Source organism: Leucoraja erinacea, chromosome 16 (assembly GCF_028641065.1).
Source record: "Leucoraja erinacea ecotype New England chromosome 16, Leri_hhj_1, whole genome shotgun sequence".
NCBI lineage: Eukaryota > Metazoa > Chordata > Chondrichthyes > Rajiformes > Rajidae > Leucoraja > Leucoraja erinaceus.
This window is the reverse complement of record NC_073392.1, coordinates 44,136,316-44,151,851: the sequence shown is the minus strand read 5'-3', so window position 1 is coordinate 44,151,851 and position 15,536 is coordinate 44,136,316. Positions and strand designations below refer to the sequence as shown.

The 15,536-nt window shown below is 45.2% G+C and overlaps 1 protein-coding gene across 1 annotated transcript in view; it reads right to left on the bottom strand.

The window, feature by feature from the left end:
* Positions 1–14,693, bottom strand: part of stab1 (stabilin 1) — a 259,880-nt gene extending 245,187 nt beyond the window's left edge. The window contains exons 1-2 of the mRNA XM_055647479.1: positions 12,532–14,693; positions 9,350–9,483 (exon numbers count right to left, since the gene is read on the bottom strand). Of these exons, the coding sequence (XP_055503454.1) occupies positions 9,350–9,483; positions 12,532–12,624 (227 nt within the window). The 5' untranslated portion in view covers positions 12,625–14,693. The remainder of the gene's footprint in view (positions 1–9,349; positions 9,484–12,531) is intronic.
* Between the last annotated feature and the right edge of the window lie 843 nt (positions 14,694–15,536).

Here is a 15,536-nt window from a genome sequence, read left to right as displayed (position 1 = left end):
TGAATGAGAAGGGAATGGAGGGTTATGGTATGAGTGCAGGCAGGTGGGACTAAGGGAAAAAAAAAAGTTGTTCGGCACAGATTTGTAGGGCCGAGATGGCCTGTTTCCGTGCTGTAATTGTTATATGTTATATGGTTATAAGATACTATTCAGAGTATTTCTAATTATGAACATTTCTTTGGTTATTCTTTACACCAGCTCCTACCGGAATAAATGGGAAACGTTCTGGATATCTCCATCATATCAATCTTACCGTCAAACATCTCCTGATGATGTATCAAAACTCTCAACTGTTGAGAATAAACTTGATTGAACAGATTTATTTGACCCTACAGGACTGAGTGTCCACTCTCTAATGTTTCCATACAGGTTGTGATGACAAGCATGGCATTTGCTGCCCGTTCTAGTCTACTTGTAAATGATAGTGGTTCCTTGAATTAGAGCATTCCACATGGTGGTTAAATCACAAAGTGCTGGAGGAACTCCGTGCGTACGGGCAACCTCTGTGGAGAAGATGAACAGATGATATTTCAGGTCTTCAGACTGACATGGGGATGTTGGATACAGTAATGGATACAGTAATTGCAGGACCCTTGATGTACAGGGGAATCTTGAAGTGTAAGTCCACAGTTCTCTGTAAGTAGCAACACTTCGATAGGGTGGTAAAGGGGAATATCCCCCTCCCCTGGCTCCAAGTCCGAGGAAGTGTCTCAACCCGAAACGTCACTTATTTCTTCTCTCCAGCGATGCTACCTGACCCATTGAGTTACTCCAGCATTTTGAGTCTATCTTCGTGGTTAAGGCACACCTGCATTCATTGATCAGTTGAGTACAAGTGTTTTGGAGTCACGTTGCAGCTGCAGAAATCTTTAGTCAAGTCACGTTTGGAGTAATGAGTGCAGTTCTGGTTGCACGCTACAGAGAGGAGAGGGGGCAGAAAAGGTTCACCACGATATCGCTGGGTTGGAGACTAATAGTTACAAGGAGCAGTTGGACAAATTTGGGTTGTTTTCTCTGACTATCACAGGCTGAGGAGCAACCTGATAGAAGTACGTACAGTTATGAAAGACATGGTTGTGATCAATAGCCAAGAGTCTTTTTCCCCAAGGTGGGAATATCAGAGAGGGGAAGTTTAAATAAGGTGCAGACGGATTTATTCCACCCATATACATAAGAGAATGGTGAGTGCCTGGAAAGCTGTTGAGAGAAATGGTATATTCAGATGCAACAATATTTTAGAGGCATTTAAGCAGATACATGAAGATGGAGGGAATAAAGGGATTCAGATCATGTGCGAGCAGATGGAATTAGTTGGATTGGCATTAATTGGATTGCATACTACTTTTGCATAGTCAACACATTGCACCAGGAGGAGTGGATGTTGACTACAGTTGCAGGGAGGCTAACTGAGTGGACTTCATAACACAAGGAGTGCATCTCGAGCCATTAAAGTTGCAGCCATGTAAACAAGTTGTCAACACACCAGACTCTTGACACAAGCTGCTTAAGACTTTTGCAAGGTCAGGAAAGCATGCAGTCTCTTACAATCAGCATTTTGGTAAACATATCCACAATTCTACTCAAAATTCCAGCCAAAGGAAATCTTCAATTTGCATCAAAACTTAGTGATCAAAGATTCTTAGAATGTGATTCAGTCGGTTGTAAATGGCAGCCTTGCCTTTGACAAACCTCAGAGTATTAGTAACGTATTAAGGAAGAAAAGACTATGCCAGATTTAACTTGGCAAGATACTTTACAGCACAACCTCATGAGTATATTGTAACCAGTTTTACTAACCAGCAATTGTACAATAACTCTTATATGAATTATAAAGGAATACTTAATACCAAGATATTGAAAGAATTAACAAAATTTGGCAAGAATTAATTAAAGTAAACATAATTAAACACTAATTAAAGTAAACATAATACAAAACCATAAAATACAAAAGATGTTTTATTCTCAATTTTAACATATACCTCTCAATCTCGACTGCCTAATGCCCAAATTGTTAACATATGCAAGATTCTGGATGTGTTTTCAGTCCATTTTAATCTCTTGGATTATCTCTAAACTAAACATATTTGCAAATAAGCTCATTCCATTGGCAGAAGTGCAAGTGTGTTCAGGAAAGTTTAGTTCAGGTACAACTGGACACATTATATGTCACTATTTGTTATTAATATGTAGGATGGGGGTGTCACCGGCACTTAATGCCCATGTCCTATTATCCTTTACACAAGTTTACATGCCATCTTGTTAAACCTGCCAGTGGTGAAGTTACTCCCATAACTATATTGAGTAAGGAATTTGGATTTTAACCCAGTGGCATTTAGACAATAGACAATAGGTGCAGGAGTAGGTCATTTGGCCCTTCGAGCCAGCACTGCTTTAAGTCGCTGCAGTGCTTTCTGTGTATGATGCGCACTGCATCAGGGGCAATTTACTGATGGAGGTACTCAGCAGGTCAGGCAGCATCGTGGAGGCAGTGGGAAATTCAATGACCCTTCATCGGGACCAAGAGTATAGCCAGGCAAGAGAGCGAGAGAGATGGGTAAAGCAAGGACTTGCAGCGATAGGTGAGGAGTTGGATGTGTGGGGCAGACATAGGCAGGTGGGGAAGGGCTGGAATTGGATGACAGGTGTGGAGGTGAGAGTGAGTGAGAGTTTGGAAGATGAGGAGTAATAGATACTGGAAAGTAAGTAAGGAAGGTGATAACTGGAATTAGATGAGGGAGGGATAATGGATTGTTAAAGTCTATGTCCAGGGGCGAGGGTTTGGGGTGAGAATCACACAATGGGTGAAATCTTGGGTGAAATCAAGCCTCTTGCCCTACACTCATCCAGAAAAAGAACATGCTACCACATTCCTAACTTGTAGGTTGTACAAGGTGAAAATGTCATGGGTGGTTAGGAGAAGAGTTATTCATTGCAAATTCCAAGCAGCTGAGCGAGTTAGAGAAGCAGCATTAATCTGGATGGTCCAGTTAGGTTTTGGGTTAACAATGACCTCTGGGATGTTGCTGGGGATAATCAAGTGATGCGATGCCATTGAGTGACAATGTAATGAACGCCACTGGCAATCCATTCCCCTCTTCAGTGATGTGAATGGGACCAGTGTTTACCACCTCGTGCCTGAAAGTTGTCCAAGTATTGTGCAGTTCTGCACAGTGGCACAGCAGATGGAGCTGCTGTCTCACAGTGCCAGCAACCCAGGTTCAATCCTGAGCCCCGGGTGCTGTCTGTGTGGAGTTTGCATGTTCCTCCATGGGTTTCCTCCGGGTTCTCCAGTTTTCTCCCACATCCCAAAGACGTGCGGATTTGTAGGATAAATGGCCTCTGTAAAATTGCTACTAGTGTGTAGGGACTGAATGAGAAAGTGGGATAGTATAGAACTAGTGTGAAGGGGTGTTCAATGGTTGTCGTGGACTAAGTAGGCTATGTTATTTCTGAGCTAAATCTATTGTTGCATACTGGCATAGGCTGCTTCTGAGCAGTTGCATAAGGAATTGAACAGCTGCTGATGATCATATAAACTCCTCCTCGTGAAGTTATTTCTCCTTGATTACCGTCGCCTTCAGTGCACTGGTCCAAATAAATGACTCGACAATCTCATTGTAAATGCCTACTACCTACGTCTTGGCTAGCTGCAAATGGGAACGATATTTGCTGATGTAAGGGGATAACTGATACAAACGTTTCTTTCAGATCAAATATAATATGGCATGATCGACAATCCGTAGTCTTTTTTTTTAACTCAACATTTATTGACATAACAAAATACACATACAGACAAAACGGAGAAACACACAAAAGACAATCGCAAAATGACAAAATACAAATCACCTATTAGCATTGTATCAAATCCTCTTAACATTCTATCATAAAAGCATCTTATTAACAGGCACCAGAGCAAGCTCATCCATTCATATCCTTAATCAATCTTGGCATTTGTAATAGTACCGGTTTCCATATAATATTAAAGGCATCAGTCCTCAACTGGAGTTTAGCAGTTATACTTTCCATCAAGTATACATTTTTCAATCTTTCTCTCCACTGTTGAACATTTGGTGGCATTTCCTTTCTCCATAACGCTGTTATCATCTTTTTAGCAATCAACAGCATCACCCCAAGCAAATATTTCTGATTTTGAATATCTGTCTCTGCTGGAGTATCTCCTAATATGAAACAAGCCGGTTCCAAAGATAGATCCACTCCCAGAAATAATTTAATCTCTACCTGGATGTCTCTCCAGGATTGGTACAATTTGGGACAATCCCCAAAAATATGTGTGTGATCACCAATCTTCCCACATTGTCTCCAGCATAAATTTGAGGTGTTACTGTATCTTGCCAGCACTAGTACTGTATCTTGCCACCACCAGTACTGTATCTTGCCAGCACTAGTACTGTATCTTGCCAGCACTAGTACTGTATCTTGCCAGCACTAGTACTGTATCTTGCCAGCAATCTGTACAGTCTGTGAGGTATAAGTTTCAAAAGCACCAAAACGGCTTTGGACACCCAACTGGATTGTGCCAAAGTTACACCGTGAAATATTCCCGCATTTGGAGATGTACCCAGGAAATTCCAGGCAGCAGCCTGGGTCTTCCTCGAATGTTAGTGTAGAAAAAATTTAAAATAGTGGCATTAATTGAGATAAATGGGTGGTCAGCATGGACTCAGTGGGCCCAAGAGCCTGCTTCAGTGCTCAGTGTCCCTGTGATTCTACAACTCTGCTTTATTCGAGCCTGTAGCCATCGCACTGGTCCTGTGAGCTTTCACATTGATGGCTGTTGTTTGGATGGCTTTCACCAGTATTTCATCAACAGTTCTGTGATCAAATAACACCTGGGCCAGGTGCAGACACTTTCCTTCCGGGTGATGGCGATGGTACTTGCTGCACTTGCTTCTCACTTTGAAGATTATGTACACTTGCAAAAGTTTAGCACCCGGAACAAGCTGATGTCTTCTTTCCACAAGTAAAATTCTGTCCTTGGGATACAAGCATTTGATACGAGTGCGGAACAATGGGCAATAGCTTGCAATTGAATGGAAACACCAGAATGTAATCCTTAGGATTTAACTCATTTAAGTGTAACAGTAAGAATCCTCTCTACCTAGAGGCTACCTGTATGTCAGAATCCAATCCCCTTCCTTGTGAATCACTGCTCCCTTGCAATGTCCAGAGTGGAGGCAAAAAGTGTAAACACAAACATGAGGCCTTGCTAACTTACAGAAGGGCTATGATACCACAGAAAAGTACAGACTTTTAGTTATTGCGTTAATTGAAGCAAAAATTGACTGAGGGGAGACTCAACTGAGGTATACAAAATCAAACCTAGACAAGATGAACAGGAACAACTTATTTCTCTTAATTAGAGACGTCAATAACTGCAGTTAGACGCAAAAAGCTGGAGTAACTCAGCAGGTCAGACAGCATCCCTGGAGAAAAGGAATAGGTGGCGTTTCGGGTCAAGTCCCTTCTTCCCACTTCTTCGGTTTAAATCAGCATCTGCAATTCCTACTCAATATACTGTAACTCCAGACATAATTGGCAGAAGAAAGGAGGGATAGTAGTTGAGATGTGGAGGGAAGAAGGGAACTTGGGAGAAACTCTGATGGCATTTACAGCATGGACTAGTAGGGCTGAAGGGCCCGTTTCTGTGCTGCGTGACTACATAAGAGTGCTGGCTGAGCATTTACAGGTGTAGAATCCACCAGGCCCAAGAATGAATACTGGAATCTGGGACTGAGCCAAATCCAGCTCTTATTTTCAACCAGGATGGGTATGATAATCTGAATAGTTTCTTCTGTGCCATACACTCATTGTTTTCAAAAATAAACTTTATTAATTCATAATTTTTTTTAAATACGGTGTAATACTCTTGCTCAGTGTGCCCACACATTCAATATTGCGGGTATAATCCCCATCATATTCACATATCCCTTTTTCCTGACACGGGGGGGTACACAATGGTGCAGCTGGTAGAACTGCTACCTCGCATCACTAGAGACCTGGGTTCAATCCTGACCATGAGGGCCATCTGTGTGGAGCGTGCACGTTCTCCCTGTGACCACGTGGGTTTCTTCCAGGTGCTCTGGCTTCCTCCCACATCCCGGACTTGCAGCTTTGTAGGCTAATTGCCTTCTCTAATTTGTCCCTGGTGTGTAGGCAGTGTATGTGAAAGTGGGAAAGGAGAACCAGTGTAATCGTGTGATTGATGGTCAGCATGGTGGGCCAAAAGGCCTGTTTCCGAGCTGTATCTTCCAATTAATCCTTCGTTAGCACCACTGCAAGTAATGTGTCCCCAGGGATGATATCCCTTGTCTTGTTTAAGGTCATAACGGATAGGTATAGAATTAGGCCATTCGGCCCATCAAGTCTTCTCCGCCATTCAATCATGGCTGATCTATCTCTCCCTCCTAACTCCATTCTCCTGCCTTCTCCCCATAACCTCTGACACTTGTACTAATCAAGAAAGTAGCCAGTTTGGGGGGGGGGGGGGGGCAGTTTGGGGGGTTTCCCCCAGATTCAGCCTCTCAATGCCCAGTAGCACTAGGACCCTAGAGAGTGGTCCTCTACCACAGAGCCTTGCCGTTGGCTGTACCGAGCTGCCATCATGTACTGCTGCAGTTTGGATGGGCATGTCTACAGCATTCCTTTACGGACATTTCACTGTGCTAGAAAATCGACAAGCTTCATTTAGACCAAAGAGAGTCTTTCACAGAACTGCTGGTCTCGATGTTCATCTCCAAGTGTGTCTCTGGGGACAACCCATCAATCTGCAAGTCCTCCTTGCATCTTTCACCAGACCCTCTTAGCAAACCCACGTTCTGCAAAGAGCTGGGAATCCTTTTTTTTTGTATTTCAAAAATAAAATAGATATATATAAAATACAAAAACTACAAAAACTGTACAAATATTTTTTGGGCCTATACATTCAATAGAGTCATACTCCATGGATGGCTCGATTGTAATCATGTTTTGTCTTTCACGGACCAATCTTTGTTAATCCATAGCTATCCGTTCCATCCAATCCTTGTTGCATGTTTCAACCCCTCTGCAGGTGGTCGGACTGGTTGGTGAAGTGGATCAAGGGCCAGCTGAGTAATGGATGAGCGCGGGCGGCACTGTAGTTCACTCTGGTTCAATCTGCAGACCCACCGTGGATCGGAGCAGACGGCGGCAACATCGTCCATGTACAGGGAGGTTTTGTTCCAAGTGCCCCACCACCCAGCAATATCACCCCTCATATGCTCTTTCCCTTCCTGATGGATTTAGCAAAGGGTTTGATACAGCCAGGCATGGAAATCAATATAAATATATGGAGGGGACCGGGGGACAGGGGGGACACAATTTCTTGGCAGCCACGCGCGCATGCGCACACTCACACTCGCGAGGCTTCGGAGACTCAATCCAGTGCTAAATGCAGCTCAACTCTGCCTGGCTCGCCGGGTTAACCTACAGCCCTGCCTGGACTGACGGGACACCAGCGCTGCTTCTCCACGCTGGCTGTAAACCTGGGCCATATTTCCCGCAAGTCCAGGCAGGGCTGTAGGTTAACCTGGCGGGACAGGCAGAGTTGAGCTGGGTTTTGCGCTGTTTCTCTGCGCTGGCTGTGGGCCTGGAGGCACCGCTCCAGTCTGACTCCCGGTGGGGACGGGACAGCGCCGGAGAGCCGGGATCGATCCTGGCTGCGGGTGAGGCGCAGGTCTGTGCCGAGAGTGTTTTGGCACGTCTCCCTCTTCCAATCACCGCGCTCTATCCCCAGTGCCACCCCCCCCCCCCCCCACTCCTCCCTCCTCCAATTATGATCGCGCTGAATCACCATGTCCCGCCCCCATTGCCTGCTGACCGACGTCTCTCTCGTCCAATCGGCGCCCTCGATCAGCAGTCCCACCCCCACTGTCTTGCGGAAAGCGGAGATTTCACCTTTTAAAGTACGGATTACAAAAATCATCCCCCACGATCGTCCCCCACCACTCAAAACAAAGCGGGGACGTGTCCCCCCCTGGGATTTCCGCCCTGGATACAGCACCCAAACAAGAGAGGAGAGAGTGAGCAACCTTGCCTGACTCCAGACCTGATGGGGAAGATGTCCTTTTCGCACCCACTGATCTGGACTTCACTACAGATGTCTTTGTAGAGCATTTGGATTCTCTCCCCAAAGCCTACTTTGGAGACCACATCCATCACATACAAAGACAAAGAGCTGGGCAAACATCTCCATCATTCCACATTTGCCAGCACGTCATGAACTCTCCCACGTACAAAACACACCCTCACTGCTGCCCACGAATACACTTGTCACCCATGGTGAGATGTAACCGGAAGCAGCAGCTGGGAATAATAAACTATCGGCAGAGAAACACCCCCCAAAACTTGCTAAAATGAGAAATCAGCTGAGCTAACCAAATATAATCTCTGAAGAAGGGTCTCGATCCGAAACGTCACCTAATCCTTCTCTCCAGAGATGCTGACTGTCTCGCTGAGTTACTCCAGCATTTTGTGTCTATCTTCTATAATGTCCCATCATTCTTTTAAAAATGTAAACATCTCCATTATGGAACAAAGAAACTAATTCCCAAGGTTACTGTGACACAATTTTCTGTGGCAGGACAATAGCTGGAAGTGAAGTCCTGTGCACTTAAATACAAGATTCTGAAATAACCTCCCTCATTCTTGATTTCCATGATAACGATCTTCAAACATTTACTTAGATACATAGACAATAGATGCAGTAGTAGGCCATTCGGCCCTTTGAGCCAGTACCACCATTCAATGTCATCATGGCTGATCATCCACAATCATTACCCCATTTTTGCAATGCCATTTCTTCTTGGTCCCAAAATTGCCCGTTTCAAACCTTGTGCATCCTAATAGCAAACTCATGCACCCCACAAATTTGGTTCTGCATCACCACCACAGCCTTGGCAAACCAAGCTACAAAATACAGCAAAGACAGACACAAATGCTAGAGTAACTCAGTGGGTCAGGCCGCATCTCTGGCAAAAAGGATTAGGTGACTTTCTGGCTTGAAACACTTCAGTCTGTTCCAGTCTGATAAAGAACCTTGACCGGAAAGGTCACCTATTCCTTTTCTCCAGAGATGCTGTCTGACCCGCTGAGTTACTCCAGCGTTTTGTGTCTATCTTAAAGTTTAAACCAGCATCTGCAGTTTCTTCCTCTACAATATACAGCAGCAATATTCCCCATACCAATTTCATCATTCTGCTATAACCATGTGATATATTTTACTCAAATATACTTTTAGATTTAGACAAAATGGTAGATCAAATTATGGAGGCTTAATAAGACCTCAGGAGTTGATATCGATGGAAATTACCTGCAGTCTTGAATCCCGATGCCTTGTCCAACCTTCTGGAAGCCACGAGGGCAGAAGAGATTTTGGCTTATCGCACAGGAGGTACAAGCTGTGGCCAACAGCAACTCTAGCTGCTCGTTGCAATGTTGCCGTTTCTAAGTGGTTTACAAACAGGTCAAGAGTTAAAAGCATTTAATTATCACGTGTAATGGAAATGGAACAATGAAATTCTTACTTGCAGCAGCATAATGTTTGAATGGGAGAGAAATGGGAAATTGAAAGCTTTACATTAGGCAGTTAGGAGGTAAATCCCACACCCTCCCCCCTCTCTGTTCAACCATCCACCTATTCTCTCCCTCCTCTCCTCACCTGTGCCCACCTATTACCTGCCACAGTTTGTCCTGCCCCTCATCTCATTTAGCTTTCTACCCCTCCCCCCCCACTCCCCAAACAATAAGTCCACAGAAAGGTCCCAACCCAAAACATCACCAATACATGTTCTCCAAGGATGCTGCCTGACCTGCTGAGTTACTCCAACACTTTGTGTCTGTTTTTATAAACCAGCATCTGCAGCTCCTTTTTTTCCCCCTACAGCCCAATCTCCATCTCCATTGAAAGAGGTGTCAATGAGCAAATGAGCGGCTACTGTTCGGATCTACAGACATTGTTAATCCCAGTTACCTATCACGCATACACCTACGATCCTGTACCAAAAGTATGTTGAGTGAATAACTTGCTCCATTGGTTGTGATCAGACAAATATAACTGAAATCATTTCATCTGAATTGGGTTACACCTGTGATGTTGTGACCTGATGTCATAGTTTTACCAGCAGAATTTTTTTAAACATAAATAGCTCTGCAATTTGGATGAATCCAGGGCAATAAGGGCCCAATCAAGATTTGGGTGTAAATTTTAAACCCCATCTTTGATTGCAGTCACAGCAATGGGAAAATATTTAATCATTTCCTTCCCTAACTTTACTTTGATGTCTGACAGATAGGAAATATCTCCTTCCCCCCACTGAGGAATGTGAAATGCTGACATTCCCAAAGATGCGAATTGGGTGATCAAATTGAACAAGACATACAACAATATTTCACTCAGCCAAGAGAACTGCAATCATCAAATATCAAAGATAGATACAAAATGCTGGAGTGACCCAGCGGGACAGGCACCATCTCTGGAGAGAAGGAACGGGTGACATTTCGGGTCGAGACCCTTCTTCAGACCATCAAATATTGACCAGCTCGCTGAAGGAGAGTCTCACTAACAGGGGGCGTCAGAATGTCACTGATATCGCAATGGATATCGCAGTGGGGAGGGCCACTGGAGGCCTTGCAGCAGCCTGGGGCACGGTCCCAGTGTCCCAACCACAGGCCCGGCTCGTTCGGTGAGGGAAGGCCGCTGAGCTCACCCCGTGGATCAGGCATCGGAGAGAAGGTGGAAAGAGACGGCGACTGCGGCAGACGCTGGAAAATGGCCCAGTGAGAGGAACCGGGGAGGTGGTCTTACCATCCGTGTCCTCAAGGTCGGCTGCGGGAGGCAACCCTGGGGGAACAAGGGCTGAAATGGGCCAGACATGGAGAGAGATGAGGGGGAGAAGGCAGGAGAATGGGGTTAGGAGAGATAGATCAGCCATGATTGAATGGCGGAGTAGTTTTGATGGGCCGAATGGTCTAATTCTAATCCTATTCCTTATGAGGGAATGAAGGTGATGGATGCATTGGGCCTTTGTGGCCAGCTGCAGCTGGGACTGGAAATTGGTGGCAAAATGGCACCTCTTGCACATGGACTCAGTGGGCTGTTCTGTCCACACTGTACTGACTGGGGTGATTGTGTTCATGTTCAGGGATAGTCTTGCTGAGCTTTATGCAAAACATGTATTTCACTGTACCGGGTACACGTGACCATAAAGAAAATATTGATATTTATATTTTAATCTTCAATTTTTCTGAAATTTGTAAAAAAATCAATTGTAGTAAAAGAAAAAGTGCTGCTTGTCATTATAGATATTCAAAGCACTTCAGGAGAGAATGGGACATAAATAGAGGGACAGGCATTGGTGGGGGAGAGAGGCAAGGAGGGGAAATATTGCTAGACATTAATAGCAAGGGTCAGAACCCAACCACTTCGGGGGGGGGTGCGGGGGGGGGGAGGGGGGAGGGGGGGGGGGGGCGACTTGCTCATTCAAGTTAATCACCATTTCTAAATTGGAGAGCAGATAATCAGGGGTTTCATAACTACATGATATTTCTGAATAAATACCTGAAACTGCTGGTTTGGACATTGTGCTAACTGCTACTAGATAACGGGCATTAGATATTAAACCGGAGCTTAACACCCCACAGATTCAGAGACAGCAAGTTACTCCATTCCAGTTACTTCAGTACTTCATAGCGGAGTCAGTGGATATGGGGAGAAGGCAGGAACGGGGTACTGATTGGGGATTATCAGCCATGATCACATTGAATGGCGGTGCTGGCTCGAAGGGCCGAATGGCCTCCTCCTGCACCTATTGTCTAATCCCGTTAACTTGTTTTTCCCCTCCAAATCCATTGCACCATCTCACTCCTCCCCCATCTTGCGTCTTATTGTGACTTGGCAAAGAGCCAGCAGCCCCAAGCTCAAGGCATCGGATTCGCTTAATTGTTTAAAATGTACAGCAGGAGGTCAAAGAAAACAAAAAGCAACATGGAAAGTGTGAGGTCTCCGTGCATTGGGTGACCGTGTTGTAGCCAGGGTCAATACCGCCCAACAATTGAAGCCGAAGATAGACACAAAAGGCTGGAGTAACTCAGCGGGACAGGGAGCATCTCTGGAGAGAAGGAATAGGTGACGTTCCGGGTTGAGACCCTCCTTCAGAAGTTCTCCAACAAGAGAGACCTCCTGGTTTGTGGGCACTGCCGGGACAAACTGTGATCAATGAGAGGGTCCAGTCACCACCGTGTCTCCCCACCCCACCCCTCCCCTGCTGGTTAACCAGGGTGGAACCCATCAATTGTGAAACATCCAGTAACCTAAACTATCCCCATCGCCGCGGGACAGAATAAACAGATACTGGGTGGGGGTGGGGATATGCAAGGGCACAAGTTGCCAGTCCCCTCTTTCAGGCATTAATGGGGTTCACAGCGGACAAGCCACAGGATGGGAAGGCGGGCAGGACAGAAGGAGAGGAGAAACTTGCCTGTGCACTTGCTTACCTTCTGTCTCTCGGCAGCCCCGGGGCAATGAGTAACCAGCTGGACAAGCAACAGCAGCAGCGCTGCACAAAGCGAGGAGTTGACACTTTCCATGTTTCAGCATCAGTCAGTACAGAGAGGGACCGCTGTCGTTGCCCGCTGCTCGCTGTGACAAGAGAGGCAACACACTCCCCGCGGTAGCCCGACTCACTCACTCACTCACACGGAGACGCTCGCCTCCCAGATACCAGCGTGCACTGGAGATGAGAGCGAGGGTGGGAGTCCTTTCTTTAAAAAAAAACACAGCGGATAAAGGTTGCTTCGGAAGGAGTCCCTTCTATGTATGTATATGATCTATAAAGACCCGGGATTAACTTTCAAAAGTCTTCCAGAAAGCAGGATTTCCTTCTGCCATATCAAAGCGGGACAGATGTTCGGAAATCCGCCGCTGCTATTGCAGATAAATGTCACAGATTTGGGGGGCGAGTCGTTTCCCTTCCTCTGGGGGGCGGGGGTGGGTGAACCGTCTGGCTGGGCAGTTGTCACCCCCGTTCTCCGTTCTCTCTGCCTCTCTTGCACGGTGCCGGATTTGTGCACTGCTGTATTCACATCTGCAGTTCAGAAACCATAGCAGCGCTTCCTCCAGTGTCAGGCGGTGTCTATCTATCCCCTTTGCCTCCCCACCAGAGCAAAACAACATCCAGGAAACGAGCGTCTCTCAGCAAGAAGTATCCAAGTGGTGCGAGTCCTATCCCCGCAAGGTTTAAATTGGTTTGGGATCAGCGTAGAGAAGGCTGCACACTCGCCCCAGTAATACATTCCATCTTTGCTTCCTTAATGAAATCAACAACAGGACTGGGGGAAAACAACTGCGTTTGCATATTTTGAGCCCTCCTGCAGTAAATCACGATTCGCAGAGGCTTTCGCTGAGAAAATTACTACTATTTGCAAATGTTAGCATTTTTTAAATTTGTTTCTCCTGTCTGTCAGAGGAAGTGGTCTGCTAGTTTGGTTATAAACTTCCCGATCTTCGGATCAGAACATATTCCCAAGGGTTGAATTGTTTTTTGATTGGACTAATCTGGAAAGTTTGAGATAGTTTCGGTCAGAGACAGGATTGCAAACTCTGCTCTCGTGTGAACTTTGCCTGATAAGGATTAGCTGTTGAGTAATGAGACCGCCGCGACACAATGCCACAATGTACCTTTCACCAAATTGAGATTGTAACAAAAATCATTCGAATCAAACGGCATTGAAAATATGTAGGAGCCCTTCACAAAAGTTAATTTCCTCCTTAACTAAGTGCCAATCACGCCGCTGTGTGTGCCCAGGAAGTTATCGTTTCAATGCCACAATTGAATACCGCACTGTTGTGGAAGACACACTTTCTGTAGTAGATGACAGGCAGCTTCACTCACTCCCTATTCATTTATACCAGGTGGCAGGCACGGCAGCCCAGTCCCTATTCAATTTACTATGTAGCCATGCCAATTTAGTACTTCATTCAATGGAATGAATAGCTGTGCCAGTCCTGTCTGCATTCAATTGACTAGGTAGCCATGCCAACCTCGATCAGATTCATCTAACTAGGTGGGCAGATTTCCACAAGTCTACAACATTAAGCATGGAACCTCCCTCGGTTGCATTTCAATTAAGTTTGACTTAACCTAGAAAGATGTCCCTTTGTAACCTTGTCCTGGTTTACACAGACACACCAATTCCATTCACATTTGTTTGTAAATCTGGAATTATATTCCTACATTCCTCCCATCACCAAGGGGATGCAATCATTTTTCTTCACACAGCTTGGCTACATTTGTTCATCTTTTTGAACAAATACATTGTGGTAGGATTTTATAGTGGGATAGCTAATTTTGAGCCTTTAGTTGAGAAGGGTAGCAGGGAGAAATCGGCAAAGTACAGGTCAGTCAGCCTTACATTGGTGGTGGGAAAATTATTAGATGGGATTCTAGGACAGGATTTATCCACATTTGGAACGGCAAGGACCTATTAAGGATCGTCAACATGGCTTGGCACTGATAAATGACGTCTCAAGAAACTGACTGAATGTTCAAAAGTCTTCCAGAAAGCAGGATTTCCTTCTGCCATATCAGAGCGGGATAAATATTCGGAAATCCGTCACTTCTACGTTGGTATTGCAGATAAATGTCACAGATTTTTGATTGAATGTTTTTTAAGCGATGTCCAACAGGATCGATGAGGGCAGGACAGTATGGACTTTGCAAAGGCCTTTGATAAGCTCCAACATGGCTGGAAGGTTAGAACACTTGGGATTCAGGGTAAATTAGCCAATTAAATCCAAAATGTGCTTGGTGGTAGCAGGCAAAGGGGGGTAGTGTAGAGCAGCTTTTCAGATTGGATGCCCTGTGACTGGCGGCATGTCACACAGATCAATGTTGGTCTTCTGCTGTTGGTCCTATATATTGGTGATTTAGCAGGTTTGTAGATGATACCAAAATTAGTGGTGTCGTGGACAGTCAAGGAGGTTGTCTAAGGTTCCAACAGGACATCGATCCACTGGGAATGTGAACATGGGGATGGCAAATGGAACCTCATTTGGACAAGTGTGAAGTGATGCATTTGGGGTTAAAGAAGGCAGGACCCTGTGGAATGTCATGGAGAGACTTTGAGGCACAAGTTGAGTTTAGTATATAGTCACGAATACCGAGGTACAGAGGAAAGCTTTAGTTGCATGTTAACCAATCAGCGGAAAGACAATACATGATTACAATCGAGCCAGTCACAGTGTACAGATACATGATCAATGGAATAATGTGAATAACATTTAGTGCAAGATACAGTATGTAAAGTCAGATCAAAGATAGTCAAAGGTGATCCAATGATGTAGATAGTAGCTCGGGACTGCTCTCCAGTTTAGTGGGATGCTTTAGTTGCCCGATAACAGCTGGGAGAAACGTTCCCTGAATCTGCATTTTGACACTTCTAAACTATTGCCCAGTGGGAGAGGGGAAAAGAGGGAGTGGCTGGGTAGTGACTTGTCTTTG